The sequence below is a fragment of the Lates calcarifer genome, linkage group LG24 (genome assembly GCF_001640805.2).
Source record: "Lates calcarifer isolate ASB-BC8 linkage group LG24, TLL_Latcal_v3, whole genome shotgun sequence".
Classification (NCBI taxonomy): Eukaryota; Metazoa; Chordata; class Actinopteri; family Centropomidae; genus Lates; species Lates calcarifer.
The window spans coordinates 4,836,568-4,856,430 of NC_066856.1; the positions used below are offsets into that span (position 1 = coordinate 4,836,568).

General features: G+C 38.1%; 1 protein-coding gene across 1 annotated transcript in view; it reads left to right on the plus strand.

Moving 5' to 3' along the window:
- The window catches only part of vstm2a (V-set and transmembrane domain containing 2A), a 64,396-nt gene extending 56,348 nt beyond the window's left edge, over positions 1 to 8,048 (plus strand). The window contains exon 5 of the mRNA XM_018673618.2: positions 4,753 to 8,048. Within this exon, the coding sequence (XP_018529134.1) occupies positions 4,753 to 4,829 (77 nt within the window). The 3' untranslated portion in view covers positions 4,830 to 8,048. The remainder of the gene's footprint in view (positions 1 to 4,752) is intronic.
- Positions 8,049 to 19,863: the final 11,815 nt, after the last annotated feature.

Here is a 19,863-nt window from a genome sequence, read left to right on the forward strand (position 1 = left end):
ATTCATTCTCATCCCCCGCTTTAATTGATGACATCTACAGTCACGTTTCTAAAACATTCACTGGTTTTACATACTGTCTATAATTGCGCCCCTCCCCACCTAAATACTCAATTCTGGTGCCAGGCATGTCAGGTGCCTCTGGGTGTGATTCTGGTTCGGAACTACCATGATGCATATTGTGTATGTGTATGTATTGCATGTGTTTGCTCCAACCTTTGTGGAGCAATGGGATAAATAGTTGACTGCACTGTCATTTTAAATTACCCACTGCAGTTCCATCATATGTGATGAACTGCATGGCCAAAACTACAAAATAAGACCTAAATTGTCCTCTAGATAAACATTGTGCATCATCATGTCATTTGTCTGTCTGTAGGTAGGCCAGACACATTCTTCAGAATGTAGAAATTGAAGATTAGAGGACAAAAACATACCCTGACTCAATTTTGCTGCATCTTGCTATGTGAATTTAATGTTGTGTTGATGGTGGAGGCGATTTTTGACTGGATTTCTCTGTTATGCCGCCTCCACTTATTCTTTACCTGATAAAATCATATCTACATGCACCTTCTTTTACTGTTTGTGTTTTCTCAGACAGCCAAACTGAAAAATTGCTTTGCAAATACCATATGAAACAATAGAAGCCACGACAACAGCAAATCAATAATGTATGAATACAAATCTCCCTGCTGTTCTGTACAAGTGTGTGTGTTGATCACCAGATTCTGGAGGAAGCGTCGCCACATTTAGGGTTGATTCAGAGATTTTTAAGAGTGAATCTGGAAGGTGTCAGACCTGGTGTTAAAGAAATGACCCGACACTGCGTGATGTGCAGTGGCCCATCATTCAGTGTTATACCCAGAGGGGTGGGGGTCATTATGACCCAGCCCCGGTAGCCCTGTGTCAGGGTATTTATGCTACTTGGTTGTGTCTTGGGGGAATTAGATGGTTAGATTTCTTTTTGTTTAATTTCATTCTTAGTCATGTCAATCTAAAACGTTTCAGCACGTGTGTTTATTTGTCCTTATATATAATTTCACATTTCACCATTCACAGTTTTGCTACAGTTAGGCCAGGGGTAGGTCCACCTGGTTCCCCTGCCTGCACGTCTTAGAGCATGTGTATGCAAACCAGTATACGTGTGTACTAACTTTCATCAATACTACTGAAATAGCAGAAGCAAATATAGTTTCTTATAGATGGGTTTTAAGTTCACTAAAAAAGCTGATCACTAGTTTTTAGCGGTCAGGATAAAATAAAGCATTTGTTGGGGACTATTTTCAGTGGCAGATCAATGCACATTTGGTTCTCTAGTGAATACATGGGGAACATGTCACACAGTGCAACAGTGGGGCTCACTGATGTGTTTTTGGACAATAGAGCTCTATGGCACAGAGGAATAAGATAAGCTGTATCAGGCTCTGGATACACACAGAGTACTTGTTAGTGGGGTGCATTCAATGTTTTGGATCCTTTCATGGGATTTGTTGACAATATTAGAATATGTGATATCATGAGCCTCATCTTTAGAGCATGAACTCATAAAATAACCATTACCTTTGATACATTGCAGTCTTTCAATAATATTACAAGGGGATTGCTGAACGTGCCAGCATCAGTTTAACATGTGCCATTCTTCCAGCCCGTCTGTGCAATTATTGCTTTTTTTCCCCCAGTGTAGATGCAAGCTGTGGGATTTCACCCATGGCTAACAGTGTATGTTAAGAGTCAACCTGAACACATTGTGCCAATGAACTGTCTATATCTTGGATTGTGCTCAATCAACTAGTTGAAATAAATGTAACTTTTGCATAAACAACAACACAAAGACAATATTTACTCATCTGCAGTTTAGCAAACAAATTATTTGATGAAATTCACTCTGATTCTTGAGCTATGCAGTGTGGTAGGAGGTTTTTGCCTCGGGTTCATAAGACAGCTTCCCTGATGCAATCTACCACAACAGAGGCCCATGCAGTAAGTGAATTAACATAGCTGAGGCAGTCAAGATGATTTCCTAAAACTTCCAGTGTATATCCAAATACAGATGTTATTTGAAAAACAGACACAGATGGTGGCTTTGCATTACACCCCTATTACATGGTGATACACTAGGCCTATGTGACTTCACGACAAAATGGAACAGGGTGTTCCAAATAGCATAAGATTGCTTGGCAACTGCTTAGAGTCTCACACACTCCTGGTGGGGGCCCACAAAAACCTGGCTGGTGTTTTGTTTCTGAGGCTGTATCAAAAAGGAAGAGACAGAAGGAATGGGACAAGGACACATCCTCCCTCACGTAGATAATTAAGTGGTTTTCAGTTATTTAAATAAAATGGTACATCTTTGACTATGGTGTTACTGTAACTGAGTAGATTTTTGCAAAAAGCTTGATATTATTGGATTAGCGCATGATTGTGGTGTACATTTTTATGTACTGTTTCCCCATCTATGTTTCACTCTGACTCTTAGCTGGAGGCTGATTAATTATTCTCTGTGTGAAGGATGTTTTGGCCCAGAGTGATTGCTGCTCCTCTGTGGCACTCCTGTTCTGTAGATCACCTCAAGCTAAATGAGATGTGGTGGGGAGGAATAAAGGGTCAAAGCCCTCCATGTCTGTCTTCCATCCTCCCTCCCCCCTTTTTACCATTCCTCCCTTCATCCCACAATCCCCAGCAGCACAGACAATCCAGAGCTGGGCCACGAGGAACAAAGTGTTCCCCTGGACGATTTTCTGTCTTAGAACCGTCTCCTGGTCTGACACAGGAATCTAGTAAATGTCAATATGATTTTGTGAATATTTCACTTTTTGTTTCTGAAGTACTTCCTTGTTTCAAAGGACTACAACTTTGTACTTCTCTGTTTCTCACTTCTCTCTCCTTTCACTTTGTCTTTCTCAAATCCTTTTTTTTCCCTATCTAAGCATTTTCTGCTGATTGAGAGTAAACGACTTTTTTTTTTTTTGTCCACAGAACTCTGCTGTATAGGATTGTACAGCTGTCATCCGTTACTTTGCTCTCATCATTTCAGGTTTGATGTCCCCAAGATGCAGGCGAATCAAACAGTGGGCTTAGGAGGCCGTGTTCTAGTTTGCAGTCGTTAGTCATGTCAGATGCTCAGTAAACAGTCAGAGCTGCCTGCAGTGATGATAGCAGCTTGTCAGGGCCAAGTCGACGATAGCTGCCCATGTAAATCCTTTTCATAACAGTTCAAAGGCTGTTTACTTTAAGGCTTGGGTTACACTTGTAGTTTTCTGTGGTTGTCTTGTAAAGATAGTGGCATCTTTACAAGACATAGTCATGTAAGAATATCTAAGTTTAAATTAAGGTCCAATCATCACAAGTACAGGGTCAATTTTAGACAATGGCAGTTTTGTTTGAATGCCATGTCACTTTCTACCAATCCCAGCTCTGCAATTACTGTTCACTGAGCAGCCTCAGTGTGTGTGAGGAGATGAATATGTAAATCAGGGCACGACCACCTTTACATTAAGATTCACACTCTGCACGTGTATGTTTCATTTTTCTCACAAAGCAGAACCTCGCACATACCACTTTTCTGTTTTATTAACGTGTTAGTAAATGTCTACCTGTTGAGTCACACAGATGTGTCTTTGTGAATGTGAAATGTTTCATGGTTTCTTTAAGTTTGGAAATGCATTTAAAGCAATTAGATAGTTTTACCTCAAGAAAGAATACAGATGTCTGATGTTATGTATGTATTCAAATCCATGTTATTAAACACTGTTCTGCTGCCAAGAAATGCTGACAGGTTTTAAAGGTGACTGCTGCCTTATGGTCTGCATCTAATGAAACCATATGTTTTAAAATGTGAGATGCAGAAGAGGGTGAAACACAAGCAGGCAACCACATGTTAGATAAATAGTTACCAAACAAAATGGATAATTCTGTGGGTTGGACTTTTATGTCAGATATTATATCTTGTCACAGACAAGAGTGACATTATTGTTTTTTTTTTTTTCAAAACTTAACTATAAATAATTTACACAATACTGTAGTCACTATAAGTGGATATTGTACAGCAAGATTTGTTATATTGGCAGAAAACAAAAATGTTGTCTATGAACATGACTTATGTAATATGTAATTTCTAGGTTTGCACCAAATTGTCAGAGCAATTTTAAATAATGCAGTTTATAATAATTTACTTTCATGATTAACATATTTGTCACTTTCCAAATATGTAAACTAAAAATGTATCACCATTATGTTAAAAGTAAATGTAATGCGGCCAAAATTACTTTTTGTACAAAATGTTCTTCTTGTCTCAGTTTAGTTGTATATAAGGATGATTTTTAAGAGACATGGTCGGCCATAGAGCCAGGTGCATTTCTCAGCAGTCTGTGGAGTTTAAAAGAGAGTGCATATGAGACTTAAACTCATTCAGTATATACTGTAAATTGTATATTATCTATTGAATTAAATGGTTTCAGTCTGGTTGGAATAAACCACATTTGACATCTCAAGCCACTGTTTGTCATTGACGGCTGCTGGTCAACAACAGACACAAACACTGATATGGAAATAAAGATGTCTTCTTTTTTACTCATGAAATATTCTTTCCAGGAACTATATTTCATTTATATTCAGTTGTGTTGAGGACTGTCTAATTTTTCTTACTTTCTTGCATTGTTACATTTTCACTGGTCTACCTGTTTAACCGGGGAATGCTTTTAAGAAAAAAGTAAAGTTCATTATGTGTTTTTAATCCTTTTCTCCTTCTCTTTACAGGTACAAGAATATCATCCAGCTATGGACTGGCTGTCCTCCTTCTGGCATGTGGTTTGGTGAGGGATGCCTTGTTATAATTTGAAGAACTGACATGGTTCGCTCCCAGATTTCTCTCTCTCTCTCTCTCCTCTCTCTCTATTTCTCTCCTCTCTCTCTCTCTCTGTTTGCTCCCAAAGTGAACGAGAAAATTGCCTGTTTTATTTCCTCTCCCCCACCATGCGGACAGCACAGTTGGCCCTCATTTCCCAGCCACTACTGCTCTTGCACCCAGCACATTGTTATTAGCCACTGTAAACACCAGTCACCTTTAAAACCAGTTGGATTACCTTTCGTACAGACGTCGACTCAACACCATCTGAGGTGCAACGCTCTGGTGTGAAAACGGACTCTGTATCTTATTGGATAATTCTCATGGAAGAATGACTTTCTTATGGTTTTGATGTTCCAGTTCATGTGTTCATTGCTCAAAAGTGAACAAGAAAAAAGGAGAATCTATATTTGTGTAATATATATGATTCTAAATATATATCTGTTTTATTTGAAACACCTAGAATTACTGTATGTGCTGTATGCATAGCTGACACTCACCATATTGGCCATGTAACTTCATTGTGAATAGGCACTCTGGCCCTCTCAAAGAAACAAAAGAAATTCAAGTACACCTTAATATAGACTGTTAACATTAACCATCAGGTTAAAAAGGTTATATTAGTATTTTTTTTTCTTTCAGCTGCATTGGCCATTCAAATTATCCAATGTGCATAATTTTACATCTTGTTAGTGATACATATACAGGTGTGCATGCTTATTGGTCTGATGGCTTAAAAGAAAGGAACATATGTTATTTGAACTACATAAGTCAACACTTGGAGTTCAGTGTTACAGTATGTTGAATTTAGTTTTATTTTAATGTGCTACCTTGGTGTGAAAAAAAAACAACAAAAAAACAAAAAAAAACAAAAAACTAATTGTCCCTTGTCATTTTAATTTGTACTGCATCCTCAGTAGGAATAAAAAGGATGTCACAATTTATGACTCATTCAAAATCCTGATATGTGACCATTGGATGATTAATTTTAATTGACCTGCACCATTTTTAAATGGCATGCTTCAGTTGCTGTGCACCTCCCTGGTATGTCTCATTATTACAGCAGAGGATGAATGTGTATTTACCCACTTTGGATCATGAGCAATGCTAGTTTGCATTATGTTTTAGCCAGCACACAAACACACATACTCGCACATTTAGAGGCAGATGTTTTTAGTGGCTGGAGGGTGACATGAGATGCCGTGCAACATAGAGAGTAGACTTGCTTATCATCAAAACTGTATATGACCCATGTTTGGGAGAAATATGTTAGTTTTGTTGATTTTTTTTTCTCTTAGATCTCACAGTAATATATTTTTAGCTTTATTTTCAGATGATATATCATTGAGATTTTTATCCACGCAGAGCATATATAAGCAAGACGCTTTGACAATCTGACACAAAGACAGGCAGAGGTGTTGTTTGGTTTCATAGTGTAACATAGTGTAACACTGCATTCAGATCATTGCTATGATACAGTATGACCTCCAGAATAAAAGGGATTCTTTTGTTGTTGTTAACTTTTGAGCTGAAAAGGAAATTGTACACCATCCATCAGAAATGCAGATGTTCCAATTCAAACTGAAATATTTATAAATAATAGAATAGTTGATTTATGTCTCAAGAATCATGCTGTAAGTGAATGTTATTCACCATGAGTGTAAGCTGCCAGAGTGCAGCAGTTGCCCTGCAATGAGATCAATATTTTATTTTAGAAGACAATGTCCCCTAAGCACATAGTATTTTTTGCTCAGTTTATGCCCAAAACTTACACCGACTTTGAGGTGTTCAAACAAGAAGCATGATTATCTAGTTCCTCATGTGTTGTATGGTATAATCTAACATTCATACATAACATACAGATGTAATTGCCAGTAATTACTGTGCTGTGTGTTTTCAAAAAAGCAAAGTACTCACCTCACTTTGTGCTTTTATTCCGCTTTGCAGACAAAGCAAAAATCCCCCTCCTGTATAGTTATACTGCATTCCCAAAGAACTGTGGTGGGAAACTTGTTGATTCAGCATTGAGGTTCAAAGGCTGACAGAGCATGTAATGCTTTGGGATCAGACCAGAGACATCTCATGATCAGCAGCTTCCAGCCTGGGTACAAGATGTGTGGGCAATAGCGGGCAACCCTGTCTGACCCCTCACGTTCCAAATAGCTTCAGGGTGTATTTGGACAGTTAATCTAGCATCACTTTCATATATATGCCACTCTGCTGTGACTGGAAATAGATTGCTGCGTTTTGAAATGAGATATGTTATGTAATATGATTCAGAATGTTTAGTTTGAAGAAGAAAAAAAAAACACTTATTTTAAGGTATTTAGAATGGGATTTTGGATGTCGATTCTATTGGAAATGTGCTCGAGCACTTTGGAGAGTGTGCACAGTTTGAGTGGACATGATGACTTTGTCCAACCCTCATGTAAAAAGTTACAGATCTGTACAACTTGTAAATGAAATAATCAGCATGTTAACATTTTTAAAAAAAAAAAATCAATTTAAAAAGGCAGAGGCCAGTGATGTTCTGTACTTGTAACAATGGTGTCATGTACTCATATTCAAGTGTTAACAAGTCCAAAGTGGGTCTTCATCTCTTCAAAATGAACTTGGGTAAAATGTATTTGACAAAAAAAATATATATCTCTATATATATATATTAGAAACATCTCCTTTATAAAGCTTTCATCCTAATCTCGGGGACTCACTGTACTGTGGGTCTGCAACATATTGAATAACAAATAATGAAAGGAAGGGGTGATGATTGATTTGATATTGTGATCAGAGTGATGAAAAATGATGCTTGGTATAAAAAAACTGAGTCATGAGTTTGGGTTTTGATGGAGGCTTAAGTGCTTACGGGCAACAAGGTCTCTGTTACCAAAGAGGAGAACAGTTCATGATGACGGCGAGAGCAGCAGTTCCTTCATCCAGGGATGTTATTTCAGAAACATCACACAACCATTTTTCTGTTCTGTTTTATATGCCGCACTACCCATCCACTCTAGATGTATTTGTTTCTTCTAATGTATTTCATTTCAATGCGGTCCTGTCTGTTTGTTGAGCTGTCAAAAATTCTTATGAATTATAATTCTCTTTTCTTTGGTATTGTGTGAGGCTTCTGTACTGGAACATTGCAACAGTTTGTATTATAATGACAATATCAGAATAATATTTAAATAAATCATTTTCACAGATGAAATTCAAACACTGAGGGATTCCATCTGTTTGGTTGGTAACATACTGAGCTTTATAGTGAGTGAACTGGAGAGAATGCTGACAGTGCCAAAAACTGGCCCAGTTTCCAACTCAGAAGAAAGTTACTTTTGTGTAAGCTGAATCACTTTTCATTTGGTAGTATTGCTAATGTTTCTCAGAATTAGTCTGCCCCTCATTTATATAGCCACACAGAGACTGAAGAGTGGAGAAAACTGAATGGGATTGCAGTCATACAAAACTAAAGAAGCAATTCCTGAGGAGAATGTGTGTGATCACTGTGTTGACTGGTATGACTTTTGGATGACTTTATATATGACAATGACTTAATTATGATATAGATCAATGGAAGAAAAAACAGGTCTAGTATAAATACATTATGCTATATAACTTAAACTGTACAGATTATCATAATGACATTATGCATTTTAAAATTGAAATATAAGCTGTATACACAAGCTGACCTATTAATGTAATGGAGCTGAATTGGCCTTCGTACACTGATGCATTACATAATTCATGAACTGCAAATGTCATCATAATGACAGTATGTACAGTTAATCAGTGTGCAATACTATGTATTTTCAAATATAGCACCTCTATACTTCTATACTGAAGTTTGTACAGAATAGAGGTGCTGTTATTAATACCATAAGGCTGAATGGGCCTCCATAGATTTTAATGCATAATTCAAACTCTTAAGCTTTGGATGTCATCATAATGAGATTATTTACAGTTATTTACAGATCAGTGTGCAATACAAAGCATGAATGTGAATGAAGACTGTATCAAAAATATTAATAATTCATGAATTATGACAGTTATAAGAAAAGTCATAGCACCCATGTACAAAGAATTACACAGAAGATGACATAAGAAAAGTCTTGATAGTATTTAAGCTGTAGGAGGAGGTAAGGGACAAATGTGTTTTTTGAATTAGAAATGCATGTATTTCAGGAATTGCTCATTAAATGTGCAAATGTATGCACATTTTATGAAAAAGCTTTGTACTGAATAGAGTTACACATTTACTGATCCATAATATGTAGTATTTTTAAGCTATGAATGAACATGAAAACAAGCACCAAGGTACTAAAGGCAAAATAAGTACAGTGTATTTCGACTGTGATAGTTTCCCAAACACAATGCAATCCGAACCCCTCACAAACAATTCTTGTGATGTTTAACTTGAGGGGAAAAAACAGAGTAGCAGTTTGCAGGTGATGCTGCAAATTGGTCTTACTGCGGGTCTCTTGGTTTTGGCAGTCAGCCTTCATCAGCGTAAACCTCAGAAACAGGAAACTACCTCTCTGTTGGTAAAAATGGGCCTGTCAAATCTCATCATCCATTCATCTGTTTGAAAGACAAGATAGAGGAATGGAAAATGAGGAGAGAGGGGGAAAAAAATCCTCTTTGCAACTGAGGAGTGAATTTGGCAGTGGCAGCTCAACTAATCAGGTTTACTTAATCAGTGAATTCAGAATGCAAAGCAGGCACAGCAGCAAAAGAGAGCGAAGGCAAGGGAGATAGACGAGCAACAATACAAAATTAACCCTTGGCCCCTATTTGTTAATTCAGCAAGTAATGACATAGTTATTTATGTGGAGGCAAAGACAGAGCAAACCACCGGCCTGCCTCTGGCACTCTAATCAAGGCCTTGGTCCTTCTGCTGCACAAATAGGGGAGGTGGACATTATCATATGACTAAGCTTGTCTAAATCTTGCATATTCAAATATGTTGTGTGGTGGCAGTGTAGATGAATCACAGATGGCTAAGATCTGCTCGCCTTTTTGTGTGCTTCCATCAAGAAAAGAAGAATACAGTGAGAAAACTGAAGTTTACATTTTCATATGCTCATGAAATATACATACATACATTGTAGAGACAGGATCCATGCTGAGCCAGGGAGACGCTGTGATTCTAGTCTCAATGCAAAGCACCCCACTGGTAACACTGCATGTGTACAGCAATGTGTTCTCAACTGCTTCCTCACACCATGAGGATGACATTGTATGTCAGATAAAATGGGGAAGATCTAACCATAACCACACTGCTGGAATGCAGTGGCCTAAAGGTTAGAAAAATGGATTTGACTGGAAGTATCTGGGCAAGAGAAAGAGGGAAACAAGACATGCTGTTCCTTCCCTGAACAACTTTGCAAAGAGCAATGACTTGATCTGCCTAAAAGTCTAAAGCCTCACAGGTGGCTCCTTGAGGCAGCAATGTTGATTTTGCTTTCTGTACTCTCTGACAAGCTTATTCAGGTTTGTTTTAGTGTAAAGTCTGACTTCAGAGTGACATTTTACAGCAGTTAATGGAATTCGTGATCAGCAAATGCCATGGCAATCAGCCTGCTACTATTTCAAATATACTGCCTTTTAACAGAAGCCAGCTGAATGTCTTCTGATCACCAAGGTGACATTGTTAGTCAGCGCCATTGACATATTTGATGGGGGTCCTGTGTCAAAAATGTGCTCCTGGACCCCTGATAACAGCCTTGTTGCTCCCACTCTGAATTATATTCTTATATGATATACTGTATGTCCCTATTCCTGTATGGTAACACAGTTACCAATGAATGAGGGCCTTAAAACTAGAATTTTCTTTCAGGATCAAGATCAGGTAGCGCAGCAGCATCGATCTTTTTGTAGTTCTGTGTTCTAAAATAACATTACAATTAATCAAATTTCCACAAACTAATTACCAAACAATTAACCTGGGATTTTTGGGCTCCCAGGGAGTCATTTGCCTGCTTTGCCCAAGTGATAATCAGAGCCTTCCAAAGCTGTTATAAATGACCATTACAAAAATGAGTCTTGTGTTCCTCCTCCCTACAAGGTTTTGTGGTAGTACAACAGTGTCAGACTGCATCTGTCTTTGCTTCTGGGAGACAGCAGTCATTATTCACATGGTTCAAGAGATACCTTCTAAACATAGGTGGTTTTAAATATCTGAACAAAATAGTAACGTCATTTTTCTCTAGGGAAGAGAGTCCTCGATCAGTGAGGTTCATCTTCTAGTTGAAGCATAAATATCCATAAGTAATTTTCCGGCGGATATATGTCGGGAAATTGACCATTTATAGCAAATTGTTATACAGATGGATTTGACAAGAAAAAGGCTCTGCTCATTAAGGGAGCTCTCAAAACACCAGAAGCTTAGCACACAAGGATATTCGGGAGGTGGGGGAAGCTGCAGCATCAAAGATTATAGAATCCACTGTACCCACTGTACATGAACATGACTGGGTAATACTAGTCAGTTGGTAGCCAACAGCCGATTAATGAGGCAGCGATGGTGAAACATAAATGAAGCAGTTGATGACAATCAGCTAATTCAAGCAGGACTTCACGGCTCTGCCTAAACAAATGAATGTCCATTGGTCCATTCATACTATAAATATTCAGCCATCAATTTTTTTTAGATACCTTGACAGGAAACAAAATGCCAGTCAAGGGAAAATGTTAAATTCATTGTAACACAAATGCCAAATTTCATAGAAATCTAGTCAGTGGTTGTTGAAATAAATTACTCTGGGCCCAAAATGCAGTACAGAGGAATGGGCCCTAGTTGTTCTGCTCAACCACTTGGTGTGAATGTATCCATCTTTATGTGTTGCTTTTTCTCAAGATGACACAGGGACAAGAACAAACCTAATTTGCAAACTTTAGTTCGAACAAATGGGTTAAACAAAATCTATGATCTGCCCCCAGCCAAGGCTGAAAAAGTTCTACTATTTGTGCTAATTTGCATATACCCCAGAAATGAATACAAATCTTCCACATGCTTTCACAAATGCTGACTGGTACCTCTGACTTAACAGGATGAAGGGTCCTCTGACACCTTCTTATTGGTGCTATTGGGATCTGGTGGCTGGCAAAGTGCTAACAAGCAATTCTGCTCAAAGACATTTTAACAAAGGCAAAGGAATTGAAGGGCATTAAACTTTACTAAAGTTTCTGTTGCTTTCCAGTGTGGGTGTGTGTCTGTGTGTGCGCGCTTGAACGGTCCTGCATTATTTATTTGCACTCATTAAAAGTAATCAATTGAAACTGGCATTGATGTAAGGGTCTTTATTGGGCTTTCAGGAATCCGTCACTGTAATGTACCGTGTGACTTTCTAACCCTGCTTGATTGTTTTGTTCCGCAAAATGCCCAAAGGAATGGAAATGTGTTTGTGAGGACCCATCAATGCTAAGCATCCCTCAATGCCGTGGGATTTAAGAACCCTGAAGGATTTGGAAGAAAATCATATTGGCATATCAGCCAAAAATATACTGCGGTGGGCTCAGAATGGCTGTCAATGACTGAATACGACAACAACGGCCATGTCACCTCAAAGTGTGTGAATACAAAACTGTGAGTTTAACCCAGCAGGAGAGACAGATGAGGCAGTATGAAATGGAAATGTGTTGCATTGCTATAAGTGAGTGGGTGTGTTGATTAAAACAGAGAGCCCATGAGAATTGAGTGTTGAATGTGTGTTGACAGAATGTGAAGCCTGCCTCATTAAACTATAGAACCGGGAACAGGCATGTGTTGTGTGAGTGTGTGTGTGTTTGTGCTGGGGTCGTCTACAGAACATTATTACTTCTGTTTATCCAGCACGCAGAAGTGTCGCCATGCCACAGCTCCAAATCGAAGTGCCATGCAATATGGAGGACCCTTCCAGCAAAATCCTCCATTCTCCTTTAAAACCTCTCAGGTTGCCATGGGGGCCTGGGTGAAGGAAACAAACTGCATACACAGGAGGATGTGAGAGTGACACCCTCCTGTCAAATCAATTCAAGGTTGTTTTGGCGCATCTCAGGTACCGAAAACAAATCAGTGACATGAATGTGAAAGTAGAAGACAGTTCCTTTACTTCAGCAGTGTTTAGTTATCTAGTGCCGCTAAATCCACTGTATACACAACACTGACACGACCGCAATGACTTTCTGAGATTTTAAATGTTACCAATATTAACAAAGAACTTTGTAACTATGTCCCAATTAAATGCACACTCGTCATTCATTGGTTTGCAAAATACATTATTTACTGCTGTTATCAGAACTACAGTTTGATCTAGAATCTGTTTAACTTAGTTTAGCACAAAGATTGGTGGCAGGGGTAACTATCAGCCCTCTGTAAAAGCAGAAGAAATATGCATCCAATATATTATTATTATTATTATTATTATTATTAATATATTATATATAATACGAAGAAGAAGAATACTTAAATTATATAGTAATGCCAGTTCTTATTATGAAAAGTTTCTTTAATATGGAGGAAAACAACAACAGGATTTCATACTTGTAACAACAACTGAACTCTCCAGTGAACGCCTCACTCTTTTTTTAATCATGAAATAATGTTGTCACTAACTGATTTCATCAAAATTATTATTAAGCTAGTTTGCTTGTGTCAGCAAGTACCTCTGTGGTTGATGGTGCACATTGCTCATTGAAACAAACCACACAATGTATGTATTTCCATGAAAAGAGCCAGCACTGATAGAACGCCCCACTGACTTAGGATTGAGTCACAATGGACAGATCCAAAAGATCAGTGTATCCGAACTAGAGGTATCGTCTTCTTTTTTCCATGCATTCCTCTCCCTTGTCAAGACCTGGTGCCTACATAACCCACAATGCAGCGTGACTGCCAACAGAGATTTGGAGGAGATGAGGAGTGGGCTGCAGAGGTCTGGTAAGCTTCACACCCCCAGATTTTTTAAATTCGTAAACTGTTAGTCTTTAGCCCCAGCTGATGTGACCCAACTGACATCACTTGAGGACATTTATTAAACTTCACAAAGCTCCTTCTGGAGATAAAGGCTTTATAAACCTTTTTTTCATGTATGCAGTAGTAGTTCCTAACACCTGGAAACACACTTTGATGTGTAAAATGAGTGAAGCTCCCCTTTAATATAGATAAATCAGATTCTGAATAAATCTGCTTTAAAATCCATTTTAGTCCAGGACTATAGCCATAATCATTTCCCATGCAACAAGCCCAAATGTTACACCTCCATTGACTCAATGTAAAGCATTAACAACTATTGTTTAAATGTCTCCCCATTATATGAAAGGGTTGTCCGTAGTGTTGAACCCACTGACACGCAACAGCCAGTCTGGAGCTTTTAGCAGCTCTCAGCCCACACACTGACAGCATGTCTGATGGAGAGTGGAATATCTAGCAAGTGACAGAAAACGACATTTATTTCCCAAGTGTTAACCAAATCAGAACAAGAAAATAAACAAATAAAAACAAGAGAGACACATAACCCCTGCCTTAGATAATTCAGACAAACCAATCAATAAGGTGATTAGCACACATTATTGTCATTAATATGTCAGTAACACCTTTTATGGCCTTGCACCAGCCAGTAAACCACATCTCTCAGTACTTAAATCCCTCTCAAGCATCTTCCAAAGCAACATCCATTACTGATGATGGCTGCACAGCTGGATCACCTGCCAATGGGCCTGAACTACTCTGAGGCAGCTTACTACCACTGACTTGTCTGTACAGATAATGTGATACATTTCCAAAACAAATATTAATCTGTGCATGTTTGCAGTTTGACGAGCAGTTTCCCAGAGATTCACACTTAAACAAACTCTCTCTTTTAAATTCATTTTCACTCACCATAATGTCTCACTCTACACGCCAGCCATTCATCAACATGTATCTAATTTGAGCACATTAAATTGTTATTGACTTTTGTAGATACACCTTATTGCTGCAGGTTAAGATAATAATAAGATCCATCCATCTATTATCTATACTGCTGAAATAGAATTATATGGGACAATACATGTTGACTATATTTTTGATTAATTATATTTTTATACTGTAGCTATTGCCTCACAAATGTTGCAATACCTACCAGACATGACTGAGCCGTGACAGCAGATAAAACATTCTAAATATAGTCTGCAGGCTAATTAGTTTGTTATACAGGTGAGTTTATAGTATGATAAACACAAAATAGGCCAAAATGAAAATTAACCTCAAAATGCCAGTCTAAAGCTAAAAGTAATTTATAACAGATTCTTCTTCCTGCACATGACTGACTGGGAGCCAAGATGTATGTTTAAAAAGAAAACAAGAAAAAAAAGAAATGAGTATGAATTATGCTTTTTTCATTGAGATACATTTGAGGAATGCAACAAATGTGGTTTTATGGTTCCTTAATTCAGTCCTGCATTTAGCACAGATCCAGTAATTTAATTAGATGGTGCTGTTGTTTGTCTACCCTTTTAGTTTGACCCAACTGCAGTGTTGTTTTGCTGCAGTTCCAATGCACCCTGACGTGTCAAATCAGCTCCACTATCCAATCAACAGATTTCCAATGAGAGGGTGGAAGTGTTCAATGAAAGAAATCCCTGTAGGATGTTCTTCTTTATCCAAAGCTCAGTCAAAGCTGTGCCCAGATTTCCTGCAACGCTAATCTGAAGTCTTGTGTAGATTAAATATTTGGATTTCTTTTTTTTTCTTTATTTCTTTCTTCCTCCATTCCCTCTGTCAGCCAAACCTAGAATGGATACTTTGCTCATCGATAATAAAAGGTGAGAACAGCTTGAAGAAAATAGGTCAGAGTTATGACTGAAAGGGCCAGAGAAAATAAATAAATAAATAGCTGGGGGCTGGTGGTCAGATTATTCTCTTATGGAAGGGCCAGCTTGAACACTCAAAGAGAAAAAAAATAACTTTTAATTATTATATTTTATATTTTACTTTCCCTCTCCCTCTCCCTCATACCTTAAATAGAGGTATATTTAGTGCCATCTAAATAATGACACAATTTAAGGCCACACTGATTATTACTGGTTGGTGAAAGCACATTTTTCCACTCAGTCCTGCTGAATATTATAAAATGCCTCCTGATGCCATTATGACACACAAATATAACACATCTGAAACTAATTCCACATTTACTTACAATACTTACAATACCAGTATGCAGTAGATGCAAGCTCCTCAACTAACCATTGTGCTTAGGGACTGTCTGAAAGTGTGCGCTGTCTTCTCCATTTACACTATTCATTGCATAAAGACAACAAAGACATCAAAAGCGTGCAGAGAGGGTCAGACTAAAAGGCCGTAGTGCCTGTTCTTCCAGGCACAGATTTAACCAGATTTATCGGAATCTGTATTAAGGCATTTACATATATTTAGCACTCACAGTTGTTTTGTCATTTCAGTGAGTATTTGCAAGGTACCTCTCTCCTCTTTGCATATTAATATAGGGGAAGAAAGTACATCTAATAGTTGGGAGACATTTTAACAGTGTGAGTGTAATATTATGGATGTGCCCAAATCTGAATCTGTTTGGAAAAGCACAAATAGACAAATAGACACAGATATTTATTCTACCCTAATTTGCTTGTTGTTTAAATAAAAAAAAAAAAAAAAACACATCCCCATGATTGACATTTCTGCTGTGCGTCACCCACTATATTTCTTCTCGAACTGATCATTTCATTTACCACTGAGTTAGGGCACAGCAGGCGGCAGCTGACATCTGACCATTCCCGGCTACTTGAACTCTATGCGGAACATTCCCAGAGATTCATTTCGCCACTTTGATCAGATCCTTTAATTGCAGCTGATCACATCGGAAAGAAGTGACTGCGCCAGAAAAGTCTGCCATTTTAAATCTTGGTGTGTCCACACTTTATCTCCCTTCCCCATCTTTCTCTCTCCACTGGATGTATTTACTTAGAATGTTTTGTGCATCTTATTCCATCTTTTTAAAAAATGATTTCTTTGTTTGTCCCTGATGCGTGAGCTGTAACTCGTCCTAAACACTGTAATAATATAATTCTGTAAGTAATAAACTTCTCTAATGTGGGAGTCAAGATCAGTACATTCTCTTTTAGATAAGATCACTAGATTGTCTTTGATTTTCTAAACTTGGCAAATTCACAGAAATCTCACACCTATGAGCTCTGCCTTACTCTGCCTTACAGAATCCATCTGAAGGTCAGCTCCATGCTGCTGTCTTCATAAATAAGTAGCTAAATACACACTGCAGCAGCAAATTCATTGATAACTGCTGTGCACATTTGCACTCTGCCATTTTCCTAGCTAATCTTGCCCCTACATTCTTGGCGAGAAATGGGAATAGCTTGATTGCAGGCTTTTTATTCCCACTTTAAGTGTGGCCATTCAGAACACATAGAAATTATTTTGCCTTAAGAAACAAATGGTTGAACAAAATGTTATACAGCCTGTTACATTTGAAGCAAACTGAAGCCATCTTTCTCCCATTGTTAAACAACAAGCCTGCATTTTTAAGAATTTACAAGATAGCGATTCCATTGTGAATAGAGAGGATTTGAAAAGACAAAAACTTTTTCAAGTGGACATGAAGACTGTGTCATTATTATAAAGTGAACTCAGATGAGAAGCCGCTTTAGTAGATGAATTTAGTAATGCATGCGAGAGCTATTCAAGATTTCTTAATTTGTTTGTAATACTTAATTAGAACAGAGTGAGTAGGGTTCATTTTTCTCCTGCTTTGCTCAGCTGCCTCTGCACACACTGGCCGTTAAGATATAATTGAGCCCGTCATTTTGTGGCCGCGCAGCAAATGGCTTCTTGAAGAACTCCCTCTCACTTTCTGGCCGCCTGTCTGTCACCTCGAGCGCGGCCTTTTACTCGCCGCCTTTATTCCTTTTAATCATTGACTTCATTTCAAAGATAGGAGAGCTGACATTGGAAGAACCTTTCATAGCCGTTCTGTGATTCTCATTGACTAGTATTGTAATGGACGTCATATGGCAGGATGGAGGACAGGCTGAATAGCTCCAGCTGAAAAGGACAGTAATATGTTTCTGTCCTTCCTGTCTGAGTTGTAGTGTGTATTATGAAGCCATTAAGCCTGAAACCTCCCACAGTTATCTCAAAGTTTGAGTCCAGTTTTGAAACACACACACACATGAAAATGAAAATGTATGGAATGGTTTCAATGGTGAAAGTCGAAGCTACATCACATCCAATAAATTAATGAGTATTTGTATTTAGATCTGTGTGAGTGTGAGTTGATGTGTGTCTGACAGTGACTGACCTGTGTTTATATAGCATGTTGATATTGCCAGATACATGAGGCAAGTTGGCAGTTTAGTAAAAGGAGATTGATTGCTCATTATTCACTTTTTACAGAAGCAGTTATTTAAGCTGGCAGAACATGGGAATTGCTGGAATGCCACTGCCTCCATTGCCTAGTTTGTTTGTGGTCACCTTGACCTGCAGGCTAGTCATACAATAGCTGTGGATACAGGGGTTTTACAATACAATACAATGAACAACTATCAAAACATGTATATTTCTTTCTATGAAAACACTTTGCCCCACCTCGTTTTCAAATTATGGTGAAGAAGTATAGTAAAATGCACAAATGCTTTTACTCTGTACGGAATTCACTTTAATTATAGTGAGCCACACATCTCCATGTTTCTGTTTAACTGCTGTGTCTCAAATCTGAGATATGAGAGGACTTCAAAGCTTCTTCCCTGCTGTTTCATGACATTTATGGTGTCCAAGGGAGGTTAGATGGAGTGACCTGAAAAAAAAGAGCACTGCAAGCCTGGGTCTGACTAAAGGGACAGTCTAATTAACATTTTAATTAACACAAAATATTGTTAACTCGAGGCCATCCTCAGAGCCATGTCTGGGACAGACTCATTACATTTGGTGTTAGCCTCTCTACTGCTGCCCTCCGACGTGCTACCTGCGAAAATGCCATCCTCCAGAGGAATGAGCAGATTTTGATGGATTAAATTCCCTGGTGTATTACTGCTTTAAACTGAGATACAGTATGTTGGATAGCGACAGCAGTTTCGAGTTTATCTATAATGAAACAAGTTAGATTTGCATTTTTTTTAAAAAAACGTTCATGACGGTTATAAACTCTGTCAAGCGCAGTCATCTAGAATATGAGCATTCAAGCCATTCTATATGAAAAGAACATGTTGTGTAACAGTCTGGCATGTAGATTGACGTAAGTTGACAGCAGGCCAGGAGGGGGACAGGGTTCAGAAATGGATTGTGAAGGACTGTGATTACATTACTTCCTGTGAGATTCCTGCAGAAAAATATACTGGAGCAATGCAGCATGGAGCAGAGATGATGGTGCCTGTATTCATTTGAAATATTCACTGTCTGATATATGATGCTTAATCCTTAAATCCTTAACATTTGCTGTAATTATCATTAAAGGCACAGTTCACCCATAAACACAATAAAACTCATTTTCTCTCTATCCATCCTTCCAAATGGTGATACTGTGGATTACTGAAGCTTTGAGACATGAGCTCAATGAAATCAGTACATAAACATTAGCTTTGTCTAAAAAATACATTTTACAAACAGGGCTGTTTTACAAAAAGGCAGACTAATTATCAGGTTACAAGTTGTCACTAATGACTTTATTATTAATGGTTAGCAAATCCGTAATTTCAGCCTTATAGATCAGTTATCCATTTACACCTGCTTATCCTTCGCCTGACCCTGTCACTGGGTTAACACATTCAGACAAGACAACCATTTACACTCACATTTCCACCTCCTGGCAGTTTCCAAAACACCTGACCTGCATGTCTTTGGTCTGAGTGAGGAAGCTCACAGAGAAACAAGGGGAACATGCCACACACCACGCAGAAAGAATCCACATTCAAACCCAGGATCTTTTTTCCCTGTAATATAACAGCAACCCTTTGGAATCCAGGCTTTTTTTTTTTTATTTATTTTTTTTTTTTAGCACAAACGATGTAAGTCTGACTTCTCATTTTGTTGCAAAAGAAAATCAAAA